The following is a 23,613-nucleotide window of genomic DNA, read 5'->3' as shown; positions in this document are numbered from 1 at the left end:
AAGGACGTGGACATGGGAGACTACAACCACGACGACGGCGGGCCGGCGTGGGATCCGGAGACCCAGTCGCAGGACATTACCGAGGAGGAGGCCATTGACATGGCACTGGCCAACAACGAGCAGGACGAGCTCAACGAGCTCGCTTTGTGGGACGGGCTCGCAATCCAGCTCCGCGAGTCCGCGCTCGCACAGGGGAGGCCGGCGACTTCTCCGGCCACGCCGACACGTTCCAACGACCGCGCTCCGGCTGCTGCTCTGGCCTGGGATCCCTGGCCACAACCTCCTGCGCAGGCGACGATACCTCCTCCACCGCCGGCGTACGAGCTTCCATGGCTGACGCCGGAGTTTATCGACCTCGTCAGCGACGACGAGCAGTAGGTAGCACCTACTTTTACCACACCTTTATGGCTTTTTAATGTTTTTTATTAATGTAAATTATGATTTTATCAATGAAAAAAAAAATGCATCGTGCCGCTCGAGACACCCGACGCAAACGACGCAAACGAACGGCGGAGATGATTTTAATCATTTCGCAAATAGAGTTTGGACCTCCGAGATGCGTGGCCCGTTGGACATGCCCTCGCAGCCTCTCAGGCTCTCACGCAAGCAGCAGACTGAATCACAATCGTCTCGGTGTCTCTCGAGTATCCAGCCACTCCTCGGCCTCGAGAACTCTGACGGACCTCTCCTCTTATCCAAGGCTCCACCACCGCCATGCCGCTCCTGCCGTTGCCGCCGTTGCCTCTATCCTCCCACCGCCACAGCCTCCCCTTCCTCTCGCTCCCCTCCTCCGCCGGCCGCCCCCTCCGCCGCGGCGACCTCGTCATCCGCATGGGCGGCGGGCCCCGCACCTTCCCCGGCGGCGTCTCCAAGTGGCAGTGGAAGCGCATGCAGGCCAGGAAGGCCAAGCAGCTCCTCAAGGCCCGCCTCGCCCGCGAGCGCCAGCTCTACGAGATGCGCAAGCGCGCCGAGCTCCGCGAGGCCGTACTCCACCTCGAGCGTCCCTGGGACTCCGACCTATCCCCCGTCTCCGCCACCGCGCTGGCGCCCAACCTCCTCTCCGTCGCCGCCGACGACCAGCTCAAGGGGCTAGCCGACCGCTTCCACCGGCCCGGCGGCGTAGACCTCTGGAACGACCGCGACGGGCCCCAGGTATTCGCGTCCCCGGACACAGGCAAGACCTCTGCGCGCTTCTTCCCCAAGAACGCCGTCCACAGCGTCCAACCCTACGCGCGTCTCGGTGCCGGAGCCGAGGGCACGCACGGTGCTCGTGCGAATGGCGCTGCCGAAGATGTGTATGGTGGCCGCGAGCCTACAGTCGAATTGATGGAAAGAGATGGAATGTGGGAGCCGGTGACTGCTTTGGATGGTGAAGGTGATAACAATTCAGTCGACCGGAGTTGGATTAATGATGATGTTGATTCAGACTCGGACGAGGAAGAAGATGACTATTTTGGTCACGAACAAGAAGCAGCGAGTGGAGTAGATGGAAGGAGGAGTGGTGTAGCAAGGCCTGAAACTGCAAGCACTAAGACTGTTGGTAGGGATAGGGGCAGAGATTGGAGAGGCCATGGTTCCTTTTCAGATTCAGAAGGCGCAAGAAGAGGTCATGTCGATCAAAGATGGCCAGACACAAGTAGCGGGAGTGGAAGGAAAGCTCCCACCGGAAGATGGAAGCCTTCGAACGCCGAGGGCAGCAATGCTGTCGGGATGGACAGAATGGGTGGTGGTTCTTTCTCCGATTCTGGGATGAGCCGCCGGAGTCGGAGAGCAAGGAATAGGGAGCACACACTGGACACCACGATGAAGTGGAAGCTCTCGTATGATAGCCATGGCAATGTGATCAGAAAGGAACGCATCAGCGGCAAGTTAGATTCAAATCCAGACAGTGGAAGCCGTGACATGATGGAACCAAAATGGAGAGGACCAAACAGGTTTAACCCAAGTGAGAACCAAAGAGGTCGACCAGGGTCGAACTATAGGCCTGATGTCAACAGTGGAGAAAGGCCAAGAGGATACATGAGCCGCAACAGTGGTGGTAACGGCTTCGCCTCGGACCTGGATGAGCCAACATGGAAGCCAAGAGCAAAGAAGGAAGCTAGGAACAACGATGGCAGCAAAGAGTACAAGGGTAACATGAGCGGGGTATTCAGGAGAGGTGGCAGTGGGGCGGCAAGACGGCTAGACGCTCATCCTGGGATGCACACCAACGGAGAAGATGGCAGCGACCATGATAATAGGCAGAGAATCTGGGCGAGGCTCAGGGGAGATGAATACTCACTACGACCAACATCAGAATTGCACGGATCTGTGGACAGTAATGGGAGGCGGCAGTTCAGAAGGGACGGATACTCGCTCCGGCCAACATCAGAACTCAGATAAAATGTAGAGTAGCACGTTAATGTAGTCCGTGTGTATGCTAACCAAACGTTCAATACTGCAATCGTAATGTACTTGTACTGAGAGCATTTGGTTTGTTCAGGTTGCGTGATATACAGCAACCCATTGTCAAAGAGGCACTCTGCTCACCTCGCTGAAAAACTGGAAGCAGGTTGTAGCATTGTTCTTCGGCAACAGCTCAAAAGGAAAATGCGTTCTCACAAACGTGCACACAACCGATATAAGCAGACCTGCACGATCTGTCCAGGGCAGCTGACATAAACCACAACTTCTTTCAATGCATATAAGCAGGCACTGAAAGAAAAAAGGCCCCCGCGTCGCTCCCTCCCCTGGGCGACACGGGCGGCGGAAAAAACTCACGCCGACCAGCACAGCCCCCACCCAACCCTCCCGTGCTGTCGCCGGCGAACTCCGCCGGGCAAAGCCCGCGCGGAGCCGGCGGCGGCAGGCCATGTCTCTTCTCCGGCCGGGAGTTGCTTGCTCGTGGGATGGGGAACCCCCGGCGGCTGGATGCATCTGGGTGGAGCCGGCGAGGCGACGCGCCGGCGCATGGCGCCGTCGAGTGCTCGGAGGCGGAGGGGAAGACCACGTCGCGGCGGGACGGGCGGCAAGCCGGCGGCATGACGGGTGCTGTGGCGGCCTCAGAGCCGGTGGCAGCCATGCGGGCCCGCTCGGGCCCGATCTGGGCTTTGTGGGCGGTCGCTTTGCGCGCGGCCGCGACCCAGTTGCCATGCTGCGTCGTCGTGGGTTGCTGCGGGGCTCCCTGCTGCGACATGATCTGGTGGTTCCGGCAGCCTCAGCCTGACCTGCCGTGCGCGTGGAGGGGGAGCTCGTCGGACTACGGTCCGATGTGGTTCCCGGATGCCGGAGCAGCGGCTCCGGGCGGTGGCGGCCTCTGCGGGTGTGATGTCGGTGGTTGGCGGCCACTGTGGCCGCAAGGGCGGCATGGTGGTTGGACCGGGGGCTCGCGCTGCTGCGGCCGATGGCTCTGCCTTGGACCCCCCGTGTTGGCGTCCGTCGAAGTTCCCTCTCTGTGGCGGTTGGCGGCGTCCGCGGAGCTCTTCTCGGTGAGTTGGTCGGAAGTAATGGTGCGACTTGGCTCTTCAACCCCGCGTGGTGCGGGTGGTGGCAGCCGAGCTCGCGGAGCTCCTTGGTCTGGTGGAGGTGGTGGTGGTGGCTTGTGTGTGGCGGTGGCGCCGCTTCTGCACATGAGGTGTGTCTGCGGACTGCGGGCTGACAGCGTTTTTCGATCTTCGTCTCGCTGTCTAGCCGCGTGAGGGTGTGGTGGTTCGTTTGCTCCGGGCGAAAGCCTGACCGCGCGGCGTCTGTGGATGTCGCCGTCCTTCTTGGGGGGCGGTCGTGGAGCTCTACGACCTTCGCTGCCTCGGGTTCACGTCTTCGGGTGAAAGCCTTGATCCGATGGGATCGGACGACGGCGTCGATTCTTCGTCGTGTCCCCTCTTGAGGGCGTCGTCTTGAAGGTGGTGACCCCCTTCGCGCACTCCGGCGGGGTAGGCACACATGGCTTCTGGGTTGGCAGGAGGTCAACCGGAGGTCCGGGTGTTCCGGGTGGAGTCTTGTGAGGCAACGACGATGGTGGTGACCAAGGTTTGGTTGCGGCAAGGTCATGTTAGTCGGCTCCGTTCCGGCGTGTTCGAATGTCTTTGTGGTGATCTCTTCTTGCTGTGAAGTCGAAGCCACCCTCGGGCGGTGTACGATGACCTGCGTGAGGCGGTCAGGTGAAGGTCCTATTCGGCGCTTGTCTTGCGCATCTCCTCTCCGAGGCTCGTCGTCAGAAGCGGAGCTGCCGGTCTCTCTCCGAAGAGCCATCTGTTTGGCATAGGCCGGCTTGAGCTTCTTAGCTTTTGTGGGTAGCCAGGGTGGCTGGGGGTGCCCTTGTGGCAGTGTGTGTGGTTTGGGTGTGCTATGGCACAGTTGTTGTTGGTTTTTGCTCGGTTTTCTCCAAAAAACCGGGCATCTTCTGCTTAATAAATGGATGAGGCAAAGCTTTTGCCTCTGTTTCGAAAAAAAAAAACTTCTTTCAATGCATTGTAGCTAAACACATATGGCAAAAAAATCTAGCAAAAATTTTCGGTTAATGTGTGAGATGACTTCCTGTCTATTGCTAGATTTTGGATAGCTAATAAAAAACATGCTACACTGAATTCTGTTTGTGCTGCTTCACTTTGATGCCTATGGAAAATAAGAAATAACGTGATCTTTAACGGTGCTCCTTGGTTGAATATACAACAAGTGTGGAGGATGATCTTTCACTCGGTGAAGAGGTGGAAGCTCATCTTCAAAACCCACGTGGAGACTAGAGTGTGTCCCAGATTCTGGTCATGGGGCACCCCGACCTGTGTCCTGGAGCCGTCAGCACTTCGATCACATCACCTGCAGCAGTGTGATCATCCTCCCGGAGCTAAAGGCCTCCTGCTGTGTTAGCTCTAGTTTCAGTTATCGTCACAGCCTGTTGCTGTTCATTTTAAAAACGTTGTAGTTTTCATTTCGCCCAGTTTCCTTTTGCTTAATCTTGCCTGTAATGAACCTTGCGACTCTGTGGGGGTTTCGTTGATCTATCAATGGAACCAGGGATGAAGTCCCTGTTGATCTAAAAAAAAATATAAACCACAACTTCTCTTATAGAATGCTAAATTCATGCAAGACGCAGCTGATCAATAGAGGTTCAAGTCACTCTAAATTCACACAGCTGATCAACAGGAGTGAAACCAAACGAGCAAGTAATGAACATATGAATTCAAAAACGTAATAACAGTGTGCCATTTCGAAATGCCAAGTATAAGCACCAAATATTAAATTCACAGTACCCGGTTCCAGGAACACTAGTTGGACCGGTAGCAAGTCTCCTTGGTTGAGAATTACAAGGTGGTCATGGCAGACCTTATGAGCTCAAACTGGAAAATATCAACATTGGTGCTTGGTAAAGTTTGCTCCAGCTCCTTAACCTGCAACACACAATATCACTAATTAATATCAAATCGATATTATTAAAACCATTATGAAACATACACTTGCATATAGTATGGATTTATTATTGTAAATGTTGATATTTTTTCTATATACTTGGTTGAACTTTATAGAGTTTGGCTTTGACCAAAACTTATATGCAATTAACTGAGAAGCAGAGGGAGTATTGATGTAAAATACAGCTAAATGTCGAAGTATCTTTCTCAGTGTTAGGCATGTGCGACTTGACATGAGCACATCACAAATTCAGTGGAACCACATACTTAAAGCAGTTCAAGAGGCTATAAGTCTACTAAGGCTGTAAGTAGCAGTGATTTGGTTTGACCTACACACATAGTACCTTCTATACAAACTCAAGCAATCATTAATTCATTTCTGTGGATGGCCTGGTGCAGCGGTAGAGCCTCACCGCCTGTGACCGAGAGGTCCCAGGTTCGAGTCGCGGTCTCCTCACATTGCACTTCGTGAGGGTGTAAGGCTTGCCACTAACACCTTCCCCAGACCCCGCACAGTGCGGGAGCTCTTAGCACTGGGTACGTCCTTTTTTTTTTGTGGATGACTGATTTCACATGAACATAAACACAATATAAAAGCTTAAAAAACAGCAAATCTCAACTTAAAAAGATGGGCATCGACAAAGGTACTATTAATGTACAGAAATCAACCCCTAAGAATTTCAGAGGAATAACTTAGAAGATGAACTGCCTGCAGGATGAAAAAGACCACGTGAAATGGTCTCTGAGAACTCGGGATATTCCTCTGTGAATTCAGTGCATAAACACTTGACTTGAAGTCTAAAAGGGAAGGGCCATAACCAAATGGAAGGCTAAAGTACCAATGAAAATGATTGTTTTTCTTCAGATTATTTCCCAAAAGGCCTTTGTTACAAAAGATAGCATGATCAATAGAATTTTGCCAGGTGGTCCTCCATGCCTTTGTTACAAAACATATTTTCTTTCGCTGTGCAATTTCAAAACCAGTGTGTAGGATTATCGACAAATATCAGGGTTCATCTTCTATATTCCCTCTACAATATTATCAGTGTCTGTTTAAGGTCAAGCATACATTGCCAAAAGGAGATGATTTCTTTGTTTCCGTCTTGGCAATTATTTCTGCACCATCTGGAAGAGTCATAGACAGAAACAGATGTGATCTATTATGCTTTTTTTACTTTCTCCTCTACTGGTCAGTACTTGGGTATTGCATCACGAAACGTGTGACTTGAAATGTGTAGATGAGTTCCACATGTAAATAGCGAAGTAGCCTCCGCTCCCACCTAACAATCAGCCCATGAAAGAGTTATTCATGTTTGCTGGCCATCCATGAAACTTTACTGGTGGTTAGAATGACCATATGCTGGGAAAAAACTAACCAGTTTGTGAATCATCATGCGTGCAGGTGATACATTTTGGTCCAATCTTTTTGCAAACATCAATTATGCCACAAGCACATAAGAACTACTCACAAACTTGGTCCAATCACCTCTGCAGTTTGTTTCGAACGTGCCAATCACAACCGTTCCGCGGAGCACAGTACTACAGAGCCCCGGATAGATAGATCTAGGCGAAAACATCCTAACATCCCTTACGGAGTTGAAACCAATTCAAATTCACCCATTTTGTTTGACTCGTAATAAAAAATAGAGAGGATGCATGAGGGCGTTTACCTCGGGGGGCGATCTAGTGGTGGTTGTCGCCGGCGGGGCGGTAGATGCGGTTGTAGGCGGCCTCGCCGACGAGGTAGATCCCGAAGGCGACGATGGCGATGCCGAGCCCCGGCGTGGCGTGGCGCAGCTGGTTCCCCACCATCGGGTGCCTCCTCCAGTCGTCACGGCGCCGGAAGAACTCCCCCGTCGAGTTCAGACCCTTCCCTCCCGTCGCCATCGCCTTCGCCGCCGCTATCTCTCCTCTCTCTCTACACACACACAAAGTTCTTCGTGAGAATAGGACAGCCACACTCACAGGAGCGGAAGCCCAAGTAGTTATACAGGGCCCATCATTATGCGATATGGGCTTGTAAGCCCAATGAAATTAGTGCTCCAGTCCGACTGAGCCAGCGAGCTCCGCCTGTGGTGTCCTCGCATTCTATCGATTCATGGCCATGCCGACCGCCTCGCCACTGCGGCCCCAGCTCCGCGCTCCCCTTTGGCTCCCTCCCCGAAGCTCAAAACCAGGTGCCGGAAGTCCACCGCCGACTATTCCCACCGTTATCACGTCACCGCAAGATGGACAAGGACGCCTCTGCGCCGACGGCCGCGTCGCCGACGCGTAGTGGAGGCGCCCGGGCAGTCCGCCACCATCATAACCTACAAACACCATGGTAAACGGCTACTGCCGGGACGGCAAGATCGACGCCACCCCGTCCGATAATCGACGCCATGCCGTTTGCTCCGGACACGTTCACCTACAACCCCCTCATCCGCGCGCTCTGTTTCCGTAGGCGCGTTCTGGACGCCCTCGCGGTGTTCGACGATATGCTACTGCGGGCAGGCCGTGGTGATCCTCGACGAGATGCGCGCCAAGGGCTGCGAACCAGACAACGGTGACCTACAACGTCCTCATCAATGCCATGTGCAGTGACCTATGGATGCAAGCCTGATGCTGTCACCTATAACCCTGCCTTGAATAGTTTGTACAGCTCTGAGCGGTGGGAGGAGGCTGAGAAGCTCTTGACCAAGATGTTCAGCAACAGCTGTGCCCTAGATGAGGCCACGTTCAACACAATAGTTGCTTCTTTGTGTCAGAAAGGGTTTCTTGATCGTGCAATTAAAGTTGTTGGTCAAATGTCAGAGCACGGATGCACTACAGATATTACATGTACAGCAGTATTATCGAGGGTTTGTGCAAAGGAAGGCGTGTTGACGATGCTGTCCTAAGGATGTAGACCGCCGTGTTGAATGGCCTGTGTTGCAGCGAGAAGTGGGATGATGCTGAGGAACTCTTGGCCAGGATGGTCCACAAGAACTGTCCCCCAGATCAAGTGGCATTCAATACAATAATCACTTCCTTGTGTCACAAAGGACTGGTAAATCGTGCAATAAAAGTTTTTGATCGAATGTCTGAGCATGGATCCATCCCAAACATTGTCACATGCAATTGTATCATTGATGTTTTGTGCAACAAAATGCGTGTCGAGGATGCCATGAAATTACTCTCTGCAATTCTCTACGTGCAAGCCTGATATCGTTACATATAGCACTGTATTGAAGGTCTTGTGTAGTGTCGAGCAGTGGGAAGATGCTGAGAGGCTCATGGTTGAGATGATCCACAACAATTGTCCTCCAGACGAAGTGACACTTAATACAATAACCACTTCCTTATGCCAGAAGGGATTGCATTGGCAAGCAATTGAATTTCTGAAGCTAATACCTGAGAAAGGCTGCATTCCAAACTCAACCACCTATGATCTTATAGTTGGGGAACTTTTGAAGGCTGGCCAGATACAGGGGGGCTTTAATCTAGTATGTGGCATGGGGAATAGCTGTCATCTGGATGTGATTACTTACAACAGAGTATTGCTAGTTTTTCCGAATCTTGCAAGGTGGATAAAGCTCTAGATTTGTTGAATGTGATGATCTCTAAGGGCCTTTACCCAGACACAACTACTTACCAGTCTTTAGCTTTCGGGCTCTCAAGAGAAGATGGAATGGACAGGGCTATTGGAATGTTCAGCAGAGTTCAGGACATGGGCCTATCACCTGACACGATGCTTTCTAATGTCTTCGTAAAAATTGGAGAACAAACCTTGCTATCGATTTTTTTTGCTTATATGGTGTCCAATGGTGTCATGCCTGATGAATCAACCTATATCACTCATCGAAGGCCTTGCTTATGAGGGCTTTTCGGATGAGGCAAATAAACTGCTGGAAAGTTTGTGCAGTAAAGGTGTTGTGAACAAGAATTTGATTGAGGAATAAAAGCATTTTTCTTAGATTGAGTATGCATGTGTTTGCAAGTACTGAACTGTTTACTCTGCGTCCATGATCTTTACTTACTAAATCATGATGACCTGTGCGTACTTTTGTATAGTTGCAATGTTTTCTGTTCTGTACATTATAGCTAAGGCTTAGGATTAACTCAAGCAGTTGCCCTCCACTTAGTTGACTGTCACGGTACATTACGGCAGGCTGCACTGCTTTCTAATGATTCTTCAATAACATAGTGTTAACTTAATTATTTCTCTCAAGTAGTTTTGCATGTGATTGACCTTTAACCTGCAGTGCTTTTCTTACAATATTTACTCAGAAGGGTGAGAAAGGCTTTACTCAGAAGGTGCAAGGCAGAACTCCAGGTTACTAGTATTACTCGCTCCCTTTCTGGACAGCATTTTATCTGCAGTATTATACAAAGGCAGGATAAATGTAATTCATGTTAAATGACCAAACTAGTTTGAGTCCGGGAGGGACAGTACTGTTATCTGGTGATTATTCATTTTGTATCTAGAGCCTAGGAACTTATCCTCACCAAGTTCTTATGTTTTCTATCCTGGTGTTTGGTTTAGATTGGTGATGTAAAGAATGGGAGGCAGGACACCAATTGAACGCCAAGAAAGTAGTAACCATACACTCACCCATCTCCCCCTCCCGCCGGAAAGTTCAGCCGGTGTTTTCAACATTTGATATTAAGTTTTTATTTTTGCACTGTTATTGTTTGATCCTTATCTCCAATCAGCACACTAATGTAATGATCTTTCTCTTGCATAAATCCAACCAATTTCTCATCTGTTCATTAGCTGGATATTTTGGCATGTTCACTGAGGAAAAGTGAACTTGTGCATTCCAACGTCCATGGTATAGGAAATTATTTCAAATTTCAAAAATTATTTCCTCTAGAAGATCTAGTAGTTTCTTGCCTTATCTGCAAGCAGTTTAAGTGTTACGAATTTGGAAATGTCAACTGTTGAAACAAAGCTATATTTGGTCCCATAAGGGTATAGAAATAGAAATACTCGGATGAAAATTTCGGTTACCTTTGATTAGTCTGGACATAATTGAGAACCATTCCTGCACGTACACCTCTATGATGCTCATGTGCCTACTCTTTTTTGTTTTTGACTAATTATTGTCTCCCATGATGTGGGATGGTTCTGCCAGTTTGTTGATGATAACCTGGGAGTTTGTATTCGTCCCTGAATACTACCCAACTGCACTTGTTTCCTGTTCTGTTCTGAACCATAATGAACCGCATCAAGTTGTCACTCTAAAACGAAATGAAAAAGGAGAAGCTATTGATTCAGTGTACAGAGTACCATCTATGTTGAACTCTGAATAATGTTCTTGATTAGTTTACAATGCCATCTATGCTGAACTCTGAATAATGTTCTTGATTCAGTTTACAATGTCATGCCATCTATGCTGAACTCTGAATATGTTCTTGATTCGGTTTACCATTATGCTGAACTATGAATCTGTTCTTGATTTAGTTTATATAGTGCTATCTATGCTAAACTCTGAACATGTTCTTGATCAGTTTACAATCCAATCTATGCTGAACCCTAAAAAAGATTTCTGCCGAACATCAATGCTAAACTCTGCAAAAGGAGAAGCTCTTGATTCAGGAAGAGGTAAGCAAGTGCTGTCTGAATCTAAATACTGCAATACACTAGCAGTTCCATAAGAAGTAGACAGAAATGTATCTAACATTCAAACTGATCAGGATTTTCGAGTCCAACAATAGATGAACAACCGGCATGCTAGCCTACTTTTGACAAAATCTCTTGTAGAAGCTGCATCTAACATTCTTACTGATCAAGGGTTTTGAGTTCAATGACAGATCGCAGATGAAGAGACAGAATGGCTATCTACACAAACATAATCTCCTGGGCAAGCTTCTTGGGGGCAGAGCAAGATCGACGACGCACCAACTGGTATATTCGAAAGAAGCTGGGGAAAAAACGCAAAACCTGCAGGGGATTTATTATGAAGAGAGGCTTGTCGATCGATCGGGTAGCTGGATGCTGGCCCCCGTGCATGGAGGATGGAGCTGCGTGCGCCCGCCGGGGGCTCAGGTGCTTAGGGATTGGCAATCGCCAAGCTGACGAGGAGCTCCCGGCCAACGGCGTCGTACATGAACCTCTCGCGCACCATCGCCTCGCGGGCCTCCGATAGGGCACGTAGCGCGAACTTGTCAGCCGCCCGGATCCACGCACTGAAGGATGGGGAATTCTCGGGGAATCTCCGGGCCACGGCGAAGGCGTCGACGGTGGCGAGGTCGTACGCCGCGACGGAGCGGTACTTGCGTGACGCCTGGTCGGCGCATTCGAGGGCGTGGGCCCTGCGCTGAACCCATCTCTGCCACCGCGGGTCGGCGGCGTTCGGGCCGGCGGCGAGGTATCTCTCCCACAACGGGGAGTCCGTGAGGACGCCGAGGGTCCCGCCGTAGATGGACAGGACGCGGACGGCCCTGTTGTGGACCTCGTTGTAGCTCGCCAGCCCGCGCGAGGCGTTCCCGAGCATAGCGGTGGGGCCGTCGAGGTCGACGCTCTCCAGGGCGGCGGCGTTCCGCCGTCTCGGAGTCGGAGCGTCTGCAACATGCGGACGCTGAGTGCGGCGGAGGCGTCGTATAAGTATGTTCCGATGGGATTGGAGGCCTGGGCGAGCGCGGCGTTTGCTGTCACCGCGAGCGCCTGCCACTGCTCCGCCATTGCCGCCCAGCGCCGAGCTCGCTTTCTCTCTCTCTCTAGTTGTGAATGTGCCGGCGCGACGGTGTTTGTGGGGGTGGACGAAGCAGGGTGATGGGATTTCGTAGATTGAGGCCTTTACTTCCAGGGTATTTACGGGGATGAGAGGGGATTATTTTGTATCCCGAAAAATCCCCACTAGTCCGTTTACTTCTCCGGTTTTGAACGACATAATCCCAAGATATTCCCTTCCATCCCCACATTTTTTACCTAAATCAAAAACTCTCCACCATACTAGTGTATTTTTGGGAGGGGTATTTGAGGGGATTGGGTGAACACCAAATCCCCTCCCATCCCCATATCCATTGGGAAGAAAAATACGATAGAAGTAAACAAGGCCTGAAGTGGGGCAGAACGGCGGGGACGGGATTGAGATTATGTGAGTTGTGACGGACACTACGGCTTGGGACAAGCGGAAAGTTTTTCTTCTTTGCCTTCCTGATTTTTTTGGATCTACTAGTACTTTTTAGGCATATGTAGTTCAATTGCTACAGTAATTTGTCCCGTAAAGTTGTCAGCGTACCCTAGGGCACCAATGCTCTCCTCATTTTTAGAATTTTGTAAATTTTAAAATTTCAATTTTCTAAGTCTAAAAAAATTGTGACATTAAATATATAGATAGAGTCATCATTGATCGAGTTGGGCTGCTCTGTGCAGTGGCGCCTGACATTGCTGGTGTACAAGAGCAGTGTGTGTGTGGCCAGCGCGCTAGAAAGAGGAAATTGCACTATAAAATCGTTTTTATCCATATATTCATGATTTGATGAATTTTACCCCTAAAGAGATTCAAAGGCTTTTGTGGCAAGAACAACTAGGATCTAAGAAATATCACTTGTGACAAGAGAAACTCGGTATTTTATTGATGGTAAAGTGCATTGTGGAACTAAGTTATCCTCACCAAGTTCTATCCTGGTGTTTGGTTTAGATTGTTAAGGTAAAGAATGACAGTCAGGAGACTGATTGAACACCAAGAAAGTACTGTTTTGAAAAGTAGTATGTTTTGGAAAGCTAATTACTACCTCCGTTCAAATTAGCTCTCCAAACCATACTACATTTCAGAACGGAGGTAGAAGTAACCATACATTCATGCATCTCACCCTCCCGCCGAAAACTTTAGCCGGTGTTTTCAACATTTAATACTTACAAGTTTTGTAGTGTTGTTCTTCGATCCTTGTTTCCAATCAGCAAACTAATGTAATGATCTTTCTTCTGCATAAATCTAACCAATTTCTCATTTGTTTATTTAGTTGGATATTTTGTCATGTTCACAGAGGAAAAGTAAACTTTCACATAGGAGCCTTTTCAGGCTTCAGAAGTCGTTTCCTCTAGAAATCTCTTGCCTTATCTGAGTGTTAAGACTTTGGAAATGTTTGCTGTTGAAATAAGCTAGATTTGGTGTCATGGGGGCATAGAGATACTTACCCGACGAATTTTTTGGTGGGATAGCTCCTATTTGCGCAATAGATAAACCTTTGATGAGTCTGGATCTAAATGAGAACTATTCCTGCACGGATGCTCATGTGCCTACTCTTTTTTATGTTTGACAAATTATTTTCACGAATATGGTTCTGCACTTGTATCCAGTTCTGTTCTGAACCATAATGAACTGCATCAAGTTGTGACTTCTAAAACGAAATGAAAAAAAAAGGAGAAGTCATTGATTCAGTTTACAATGCCATGTATGTTGAACTCTGAATATGTTTTTGATTCAGTTTACAATGCCATCTATGCTAAACCCTGAAAAAGAATGCTGCTGAACATCAATGCTAAACTCTGAAAAGGGATAAGTTGTTGATTCAGGAAGTGGTGAAGCAAGTGCAATTTGAATCTGAATATTGCAATGCACTAGTAATTCGATAAGAAGTAGACAGAAATGCATGCAAAATTCGAATTGATCAGGATCTTTGAGTCCAACAAAAGATGAGCAACCAGCATGCTTGCCTTAACATCAACACCAAGCGAAGCGGATACATGTGCATATGATCTGATCAAGAGTTTAGAGTTCAACCACGGATCACAGATGATTGAACGAATAAAATGCCTATCTACACAAGCAGAATCTCCAGGGCAAGCTTCTTGGGGGCAGAGCAAGCTCGACCACGCAGTCACCAACTGGTATCTTCGAAAGAAGCTGGGAAGAAAAAACGGAAAACCTGCAGGGGATTTATTATGAAGAGAGGCTTGTCGATCGATCGGGTAGCTGAATGCTGGCCTCCGTGCATGGAGGATGGAGCTGCCACGCGCGCTGAGAGGTGCTTAGGGATTGCAAATCAGGAAGCCGGCGTTGTACTGTCCGGAAAGGGCGGTGAACATGGCCGCCTCGCTCTGCGACGTTGCGTGGGCCTCCGCCACGGCACGTTCCGCGAGAGTCTGAGTCGCCCGCAACCACGCAATGCAGGGTGGGGAATAGTCGGGGAAGCTCCGCGCGACGGCGAAGGCGTCGACGGCCGCGAGGTCCCAGGCCGCGGCGGAGCGGAGCGTCCGCGTCGCGTGCTCGGTGCTGCGGAGGGCGTCGACCTTGTGCTGCGCCCAGCTCTGCCACCGCGGGTCGGCGGATTCCGGGCCGCCGTCGAGGTAGGCCCACAGCGGGCCGTCCGCGATGACCCCGAGGGCCCCGCCGTAGAGGGAGAAGGCGCGCATGGCCCTGCTCTGGAGCTCGACGCAGCGCGCCATCTCGCCCGCGGCGTTCTCGAGCAGCGCGGTGGAGCCGTCGAGGTCGACGCTCTCGGAGGCGGCGATGGTTCCGCTGGTTAGGTGGTGCATCTGGAGCCTGCGGAAGCCGAGCTCGGCGGTGGCGTGGTTGAAGTGCTCCCCGAAGGGGTGGAAGGAGGCCGTGGCGAGCTCGGAGTTCGCCGTCTCCGCGAGCGCCTTCCACTGCGCCGCCATTGCCGCCCAGCGCCGAGCTCCCTCTCTCTCTCGCGCGCGCGAGCGTTGTGAATGTGCCGGCGTGACGGTTTGTGGGCGTAGACGAAGAAGGATGATGGGATTAATGTGACGGGATTAATGTGAACTAGTGGTTGGGGCGCCCCATGGGGCGCCTCCTTACCGTACAGTTGCGGCTCAATCTCGTCCCAATATTAACAGTTGCATCATGGTAACACGTGCAAGACATGGCCTGCATATTTAGGAATACAGTCATTGGGTATTTGGGTAGAGGAAGATGGATGAGCCTCCGTAGGAATCAGAACGGAGGTCGATTTTTTACAATCACAAGCGTGCTGACACCCTCTTTTAGCTTCCTGCATTCGCACCTGACCTTGAATGGTTGTATTATATTTTTGTTTTCTGACAGTAGTTGCTGAGCTTCAAACTGTGGGTCTGCATATTGGAATACTGATTTCATATGTGATAACCAATACAGTTTCATAATGTTTGCTAATTTTGGCTTAAGTCTATATATTTGAGCCCATTAAAAATAAGAAGCCAACCATGTTCATCTGAGAATATTGGTAGCAAGTCAAGTTTCAGGGTTTACAGTTTCAGAAGACATTCACTGGTAGAAATCCAGGTTAGTCTTAGTCAGCACAAAAGTATAATGTGTAGATGAAGCTACCAGCATGCAAGGTTGGCATAGTTGATTCAGATCAAAATTGTATAGAGTGAAAAATGTTGAATAATAATGCTTATGTGCAAGTTGTGCACAACTAACCATAATCAGAGAATTGTTATCACACACACACTGAACACGTCAAAACTTGATGCTCCACATAGTTGATAATTCATAAATTATAAGAAAACAAGTTTGACATTAGCATTTCTATGGCTAAAAGACCATTCTAGAAGGTGGAAATCAGAACAATAATAGACCGCTAGTGATTTGCCTGCCTCTCTCCTCCGAGTTGTGCCTAGATAGCATTTCTTCTCTTTGCAACCTTTGACATCTCCTCTCCCCTTTCGCATCTCACCTTCCTCTCAACGGCACATGCTACCCCGACCTGCAATTGAAACAGAAGAGGTATATATATAGAGATCAGCTTCACCTCATATTGAACTGTTAGGTAGTTGAGCGATAACTTGATTGATTGCTGATGTCAACTTGCTAGCTTCAATACTGAAGGTTTTGCGATAATATTAACATCCTTTGCAAAAAAAACTGGATGGCATCAGCTGAAAATTTACACAAGAGCAACAGAACAAATTACAGAGCAGGAAAAAGAAAGGAGATGTGTGGTATGATAAAATTTAGGTGCATGCGGCAGTTCAGTAAGCAACATGTTGAGTTTTTAACAACCAAGTATCCACTCAAATTTCAAAGTGCAAGCATGTAGCCAAGCATCTTCAATTTTCTTAATTTTGGCATATCTAATCTACTTACCTAAATACAAGCTAACCCAGTTCTTCGCTGCTGAAATCTATGTACTCCTGACACTACCAAAGATGCTTGTGTCAATAAAACTATGTTTTTACCATTTCACAGAAACACAAACATTACTGTTCACTAATTGAGCTGCAAAAGATAACCACCACCATCAAATTAACACTTATTTCACACAGACAAGGATCAACAAAAATGATACACAAGCCTTGCAACTCCTGATCTACGTAGCAAACAATTATAGCATCATGAAAGAGATCTACAGTTATCCCCATTTTCAAATAATTCGATTACACAGAGAAAAATATATATGTAATCCAGATAACCTGACTTGACGAACATTTACACATACTTTACCACAATGATAAGTCATTTGATTATAGCTCTATCACAAGAAAGTTTCCAAAAAAACGCCATGACCACAAGCTTTACCAACTGAGAGAAGTAATTGACAACTAACCATTTGCCAGCATCAGCATTAATTATAGGTACCAAAGGCTAGAAAATCCATGATGTAATCTAGTTAGGCTCTACAAAGTTCTTGACAGAGTGGAAATTATTCAGAATAGAAATGCACACTCTAGTGAATAGATACTTCCAGACACGTTCAATTAATAACTTGTTCCAACAAGTGGACGTCCCTACCAAACCATTCAAGTCTTACACAGATTGCAATTATATACCCATGACTATTTTTCAGAGAGCTCATCATGATTGCCACAAGGGTTATACATTGTTTCACAAATATACGAATTCCTAACCTGCTTATTTGCATTGCGGCATGATATGGAGGTGGCCATACAGTAAATATGAGCATAGATACCTTTACACAAAAAAAAAAGGCATAGACATACCTAATTTATCTAAAAGTATTAATCTCTATTTTATCATCTCAACTGAATCATCTAAAAAGATCCTATACTTGCAGTATGATCCAACTTTAAAAAGAAAGAGGTCAAATATTTACCTGTTTGAACAGTAAGATTTAAGCCCAATTCTTCTATAGAATTATAGAACTCCATCTTCTTCCTCTAGAACACATCTGAACCGTTGCAAAGACATCGAAAGAGCCCGCATATGGGTGAATGGGTAACACCATCAACCAACGTAAAAAATGAATGCATAATGGAATGTACACATAACATGGACCTACCTTTCAAAGCAAGAGTCAATATTAGGCAAGTCTTCATTGAGGTACCATCTGCAAGCAGAACCACCCCTAAGTGTCTCATCATCTACACGGTACATTAGAGTTCAATGTAATAAGGATATATTTTTTCTTGATACCTTGCTTCAGGTGCTCACTAAAACCAGAACTGGATATATGTATTGAGAAGGCAATGCATCAAATGTTAAAAAACAAACCCACTGTTATAATATTTTATAAGGACACCAAAAAAGATCCCAACAGCAGCAGAGCTCTAGCCATTATCATTGAATTCAGCAGCTCTTTGTCTCCAAAGCACACATTTGAGCCCAGCGTTCCTGCATTTTTTGTTGGTTTGCCCAATCATTATGCACAAGCGTTAGCCCACTGAAAGAATATAACACAATAATAAGTGAACACATGGACCTAACCTTTTATCTCTCAGAGAAAAGGCCCTCTTTGCAGTGTTGGGTGTATTGGTGGTCATGAGAACACGTGTCAATTGGCAAATCAAAGCAGACAGGAACATGCATGAAAATATAAGGGCAAAACACATAGCGAAAAATGAATCTTGGGCTTCAACACATGACGACAACATAAAGGGACCAAGTTATACACATACATAAGGAGCGAAGAAGGCAACGTCCTTAAGCTCACTGACAGTTGTCCTCCAAATTATATTTTGTAACATCTTTATCTGATATGGTATATGCGGTAGTGTGTTTTTCAAGTCAAATTCTCATAAGCACCACTTAAGGTTAGGATATAGTGCCAAAATTGCTCCCTCCCAAAACTGCATGAAGTATATCTTATCAATACAACCTAGTCACTTAAAGGATTTCATCTCAAAGAGAGTAATATAATAAACTGGGTTTGAATGCTTATATACCTCGAAAGATGATTGATGTCAAGTCGATTCATCACTCTGATGCATACAAAAAAAGATTAGGAAGCCTCTATGATTCCTGTAAAAATACAAGGAAAGTAGGAGTCAGCAAAATGATTAGGACAAATCTTGCACGGAAAATTTTCCATAAATGATTAGTTCACATCAAATGTACTTACGAAAGCAACAGGAAAAAATATATATCACAAAGATAGCCTTTCAGTATAGCTAGATGATCCAGATCCTTGATTTTGACCAAACCATTTAGAATAGTTTTTTGAACATCTATCTGATGTACTTCATAGTTGCTTTCTTGTCATTGAATTAGCTCCATTATTCCCAAGGAAAATCCTTATGCTATAACTGAAGCCGTGGCAAGTGACCAATTCATCAAGACATAGAGTGCATTGTCCAATCCCAAGAAATAAAGAAGTTGCAAAGGGGGCATGATTGGAAGTGGGCAGAGAATACCCCGCACCTCGCACCTGCAGTTCTGTAAATCAACAACAACAAATGTCAAATAGCAAAGGGCAACATGACAGTATGATTGTTCCACACAGTAACCAATAAACAAGAGGCCGAATCACAAACTATCAGCGTGGGGCATATATCTGTATTTAGATGGAGAAAATACAACGAGAAAAATGGGAATCACGTACCTCAGTCCAAACTGCCGCCGCTTCGGCCTTCGATCTGTTGGGGGAGAGAGCTGAGTGGCAGCGCATCCCGGCCTTCGGGACGGCCGATATGGCGACATCGCCCGACCTTCCAGGGCCACGCCGGCCGCCATCGCTCTGGCCGTCAAGCCTCTGCGGTTGATTTGCCTCCGCCTGCTTCCACCACGGGCTGGCGACGTAGATGAAGCCGTAGTGGTGGAGGCGGCCAAGAACCGGACGGAGAGGACGAGAGGAAGAAGATGAGGGCATGGGGAGCCGCCGCCGCCGCAGCTAGGATGTGAGAGATGGAGAAGGTTGCGTGTGGGGAGAGGAAGCGTGTGACCAATCACTTTACTTTTTTTTGTCACTCGCCCAACCTTTTCTTTCGACTTTTCTTTCTCTCTCACAATCGCCAACCCTCGCGGCAGGTGCGTATCGTGGATAGCCCCAGAGGCCTCCCTACCCACACGCACTTGCTTGTTCTCAATTGTGTGAGAGATGATGACTTGTGACAGACAGTTACTACGACTTGGGGAAGGGGCAGCGCGAAATTACCGTATCGGGCTGTTTCACTCACAATGTAATTTGCTGCGTCCAATTTTCACCGAGACAAGACGTCCAGGTAAAGAATCGGTTACGGGCGTGGGGTCCACTCCGCCAGACTGGAACACCCTTGAAAAAGAAATTCAGGACGCACGTGCGGTCGTGCGGAGAGATTTATTTTCTCAATCTCATCGGGCTGTTCGCTGCCGTGTTGTCTCGCGTTCACGATATAGGGTGCGTTCAAGCAAGCTTCGACCCAATTTCGACACTTTGCTTAGTAGCCTAAGTTGTTTCTAGCGGTATTTAATTGCCGCTTTGTTTGATTGATTGTATTTTTTTTGCCTCATTTTTTTGATACCATGGTGATCTTACCTCACCCATCATAAGCATCACCAAGTTGTTGTTATGGAAGCCGGCATCAGCGTGACACCGTCGTCGACATCGGTAAGCCACGGCTGCACCCATCACAAGGATCACCATGTTGTTGTCCACGAAGTCGGACACAACCGTGCACCACCGTTCACACCAACAAGCCACGATTGCACCCATCACAAGCACCGGCACGTCGCCGTTCATGAAGGCGTGCACCACCATAACACCACCGTCCATGAAGCCAGACAGACACGCCAGCATGCCATGAGGCGCGTGGAAATACCACATGGTGATCTTATCTTTCACCTCACCGACCACAACTATCACCATGACGCCAGCATGCCATGAGGCGCGTGTAAATACTCCATGAAGTCAAACGCACCATGACGCCGCCTTCCACGAAGTCGCACAGAAATAGCACCATGCTATTGTGGTCCACGCTGGCATATCACGACGACATGCGGAATTTACCACCCTGCCGCCGCTGACGAGGGTACATACCACAATGGATTACCACATCTCTCCTATCACCTACTCGTTGTCCACGAAGTTGGCACAAGACCGACCACGACGACACATGGAACTATCACCATGACACAGACGACGATGATGGTGGCTACAACCATGGATTACCACCTCTCACCTCTGACCTACCATGACCATGTCGCCTTCCACGAAGTCGGGCACAATGTCTACCACGAAAGCGCCTGAAAATACCACCATGATGCCGCCAACAACAACGGTGATACCACCATGAATTACGTTCTCTCACAACTCACCTACCATGAACATGCCGTCATTCACGAAGTTGGACACAATGCATACCACGACGGCGCTCGGAAATACAATCATGCTGCAACCGAGGGTGGTTACCATCATGAACGATGAACAAGATGATCAAGAAGACAAGTGAGTCTGGTTATAGTATACCCAAATGAACTACCACATATGTACTAGTTGTAGTATACTAGCGAGTTGTTTATATATCCATCTACGTCCACTGAAACGAAAAACTTAAAACACGGGAGTTAATGGCGAAATGAACCTACTCCTCAAAGGAAATTGACCGTAAATGAATTTGATACAATTCGCTCAAAAAGCTCTAAATATGAACACAAAACTTACTATTTACGGCTGACGAAACTCGAAACTGATTGTCGGAATGGATCCATATCATCAACACACTATTTTTTTCATGTATAGCTTATTTTGATTCAAATCATGGTTGTATTGATTCGAAGTGAGTGAGTGAAGGAGTGTAAGGGAAAGCGAGGGTAAACAAGTTGAGGTTCTCGGGTTAGAGTTTTGGAGGACTTGGGCCCACAAGCTAGTGAGCCCGTACCTCCTCAGCTACCGCATATATAAGGACTAAGGAGGGGAGTGGCTAGCACCACAAGTTAGAGCAAAACACGCAAGTGGGTACATGTTTTGGACTCCTAAGATTTCTCCTCATACTGTTCGGCACCAGAGTAAAGGCTAGCACCTCACCAGAGCTGCTCTGTGATATCCTGGCCCAGGGCTTAATAGGATTGATAGGATACTCATACCAACAAGTTGCAACTTCTTTTCTGGAAGCTCATCAGCAAAGAACTCCGAGGTTAAGCGTGCTTGGCCCGGAGTAATTTGAGGATGGGTGACCGATCGGGAAATAGTTCCCGGGTGCGCACGAGTGAGGACAAAGTGCGCAGGAAAGACATGTGTTGGTATGTGGGGCTAGTCTAGAGATCCTAGAGAGCTGCCAGGGGTGACATGCCCGGTCGGTGGGTGGCCGAGGTGTTACATTTGGTATCAGAGCCGACCTTCGCGGTTACACGGGCGTGTGCGGGTCAGGGGTTCGGGCATGTGGCGCATGGCTGGTGTGGCCCGTCATGGCACATGGCATGCCACATGTGCCGACACTGGACGCACATACGTGTGCCAAGAGGGGACGTTCCTGGCTTGGGGCTGATCGACGAGGGCGTCGATCTTCTAAGGGGGGATGAGTGTGATATCCTGGCCCAGGGCTTAATAGGATTGATAGGATACTCATACCAACAAGTTGCAACTTCTTTTCCGGAAGCTCATCAGCAAAGAACTCCGAGGTTAAGCGTGCTTGGCCCGGAGTAATTTGAGGATGGGTGACCGATCGGGAAATAGTTCCCGGGTGCGCACGAGTGAGGACAAAGTGCGCAGGAAAGACATGTGTTGGTCTGTGGGGCTAGTCTAGAGATCCTAGAGAGCTGCCAGGGGTGACATGCCCGGTCGGTGGGTGGCCGAGGTGTTACATGCTCCATCCCGTATGTTTGGATACCAGCAGAGGTGCCTAACCTGAAGTGCTGAGACAGAGCCATCGCCGACAAGGACACGAAGACGGAGCCACCGTCGAGACCGAGGAAGGAGTAGTGCGAGATGAGGTACAAGGACTACAGTGCCCCGAGCGACGCCCCACCTCACTTCCACAATTATGCGTCTAGCGGTAAGAACTATGGCCATCTTCATGAATCGGATCCTTGGCGGTGGCGCGTGTAGGGAGAAATTTTAATGACGATCTTCGTAGTTCTTGCGCATATGATGCGTGGAAGGCAATCGCTTGGATCAATTCATCGACTTTGGTGGTCAATTCGAGTTTGAATTGATTTTGCCTTCGATCCTTTGATCAACTGGGCCCGGGATTTATGGCACATGAACAAGTTGGATTGATCAAGGAGCTGGTGAGATCTCGCTTTGTTTGTATTGTGGACAGTTGGAACACATCCAAGTTCCAATAAGTGTGCTTTGTGCGGTTTACCAAAACCATCACCTGTCCCCGCCGGCGACCGGCTTAGTTGAGGAATAAAAGCAATAAAAGCTCTACACACTGAATAAAAGCATTTTCTTAGATTGAATATACATATATTTGCAAGTATTGAATTGTTTGCTGTGCGTCCTTGATCATTACTTGCCAAAACATGACAACCTGTACATACTTTTGTATAGTTGCAATGTTTTCTGTTCACTTATGTTCTGTATGTTATATGCGCTAGATCGATAGGTGTAGGATCTGTGCCGGGAGAGAGACAGTCTATGAGCATTTACCTTTCCTCTGTAGGACGACGAACCCGTCGGAGTGACATGGTGGCGATGGCGACGATGACGGCGTGAGGTCGAGCGATAGAGGTGGCGGCGGAGCTTCCCGTCGGCACTGCACTAACCCTAATCGGTGGGTCATCTGGTGGGGCGAGTGGCAGCTCAGGGCAACCTCGTAACCTGTGCCACTGGCCCCCACCACTCTTTATAGTGCAGGCGACATGGGCCCACCAACCAGCGAACGGTTGGGCGCCCCCGATCAGGGCGCGGACGAGGTTAAGGGGTCGTGCCAGAGCCGTTGGGCTCTGGTGCGGTGGAGATCAATCCTAACATTCTCCCCCTTGATCTCAACTTTTCTTTTAACTTTATACTTTCACTTTATTCGTTTCATTTTGGATCAGTCCATAGGGCATGTTTCATCATCACAGCTCTATTGCCGATAGAATCAGACAGCCACAATACACTTCTCTGTTTTGAAACAAATTCTTTTACTTTTGGGCCTCTTATGATCCAGGATAGGTAAGACTTTCCCTTAAACCCATGCCGGCTACGTGCTCCTTGAACACGCTGGGTGGTAAGCCTT

The 23,613-nt window shown here is 48.2% G+C and overlaps 3 protein-coding genes across 9 annotated transcripts; 1 reads left to right on the top strand and 2 right to left on the bottom strand.

Annotated features, from left to right (window-relative positions):
- Window positions 1-601: 601 nt before the first annotated feature.
- LOC127334442 (uncharacterized) lies at window positions 602-2,468 on the top strand. The gene has a single exon (XM_051360890.2). It carries the CDS (start codon window positions 715-717, stop codon window positions 2,380-2,382), a length of 1,668 nt encoding a protein of 555 aa, XP_051216850.1. The 5' UTR covers window positions 602-714; the 3' UTR covers window positions 2,383-2,468.
- Window positions 2,469-5,124: 2,656 nt separating this feature from the next.
- Window positions 5,125-7,354, bottom strand: LOC127334443 (NADH dehydrogenase [ubiquinone] 1 beta subcomplex subunit 3-B). The gene is made up of 2 exons (XM_051360891.2): window positions 7,055-7,354; window positions 5,125-5,366 (listed from the first exon to the last, which is right to left on the bottom strand). The coding sequence occupies exon 1, from the start codon at window positions 7,269-7,271 to the stop codon at window positions 7,068-7,070; it is 204 nt and encodes a 67-aa protein (XP_051216851.1). The 5' UTR covers window positions 7,272-7,354; the 3' UTR covers window positions 5,125-5,366; window positions 7,055-7,067.
- A 6,619-nt stretch (window positions 7,355-13,973) lies between these two features.
- On the bottom strand, window positions 13,974-19,552 carry LOC127334444 (uncharacterized). Of its 7 annotated transcripts, none has more exons than XM_051360895.2 (9): window positions 19,074-19,550; window positions 18,594-18,907; window positions 18,418-18,493; window positions 17,960-18,321; window positions 17,669-17,866; window positions 17,535-17,582; window positions 17,349-17,423; window positions 16,382-16,434; window positions 13,974-16,001 (listed from the first exon to the last, which is right to left on the bottom strand). In XM_051360895.2, exon 9 carries the CDS (start codon window positions 14,950-14,952, stop codon window positions 14,323-14,325), a length of 630 nt encoding a protein of 209 aa, XP_051216855.1. In that variant the 5' UTR covers window positions 14,953-16,001; window positions 16,382-16,434; window positions 17,349-17,423; window positions 17,535-17,582; window positions 17,669-17,866; window positions 17,960-18,321; window positions 18,418-18,493; window positions 18,594-18,907; window positions 19,074-19,550; the 3' UTR covers window positions 13,974-14,322. The 7 variants fall into 7 exon arrangements, with proteins under 7 accessions (XP_051216855.1, XP_051216856.1, XP_051216857.1 ...); XM_051360896.2 differs by lacking the exon at window positions 16,382-16,434 and having other exon boundaries at window positions 17,960-17,985; window positions 18,151-18,321; XM_051360897.2 differs by lacking the exon at window positions 16,382-16,434 and having other exon boundaries at window positions 17,960-17,985; window positions 19,074-19,552.
- Window positions 19,553-23,613: the final 4,061 nt, after the last annotated feature.

Source organism: Lolium perenne, chromosome 6 (genome assembly GCF_019359855.2).
Source record: "Lolium perenne isolate Kyuss_39 chromosome 6, Kyuss_2.0, whole genome shotgun sequence".
NCBI lineage: Eukaryota > Viridiplantae > Streptophyta > Magnoliopsida > Poales > Poaceae > Lolium > Lolium perenne.
This window is presented reverse-complemented; position numbering and strand designations above follow the sequence as displayed.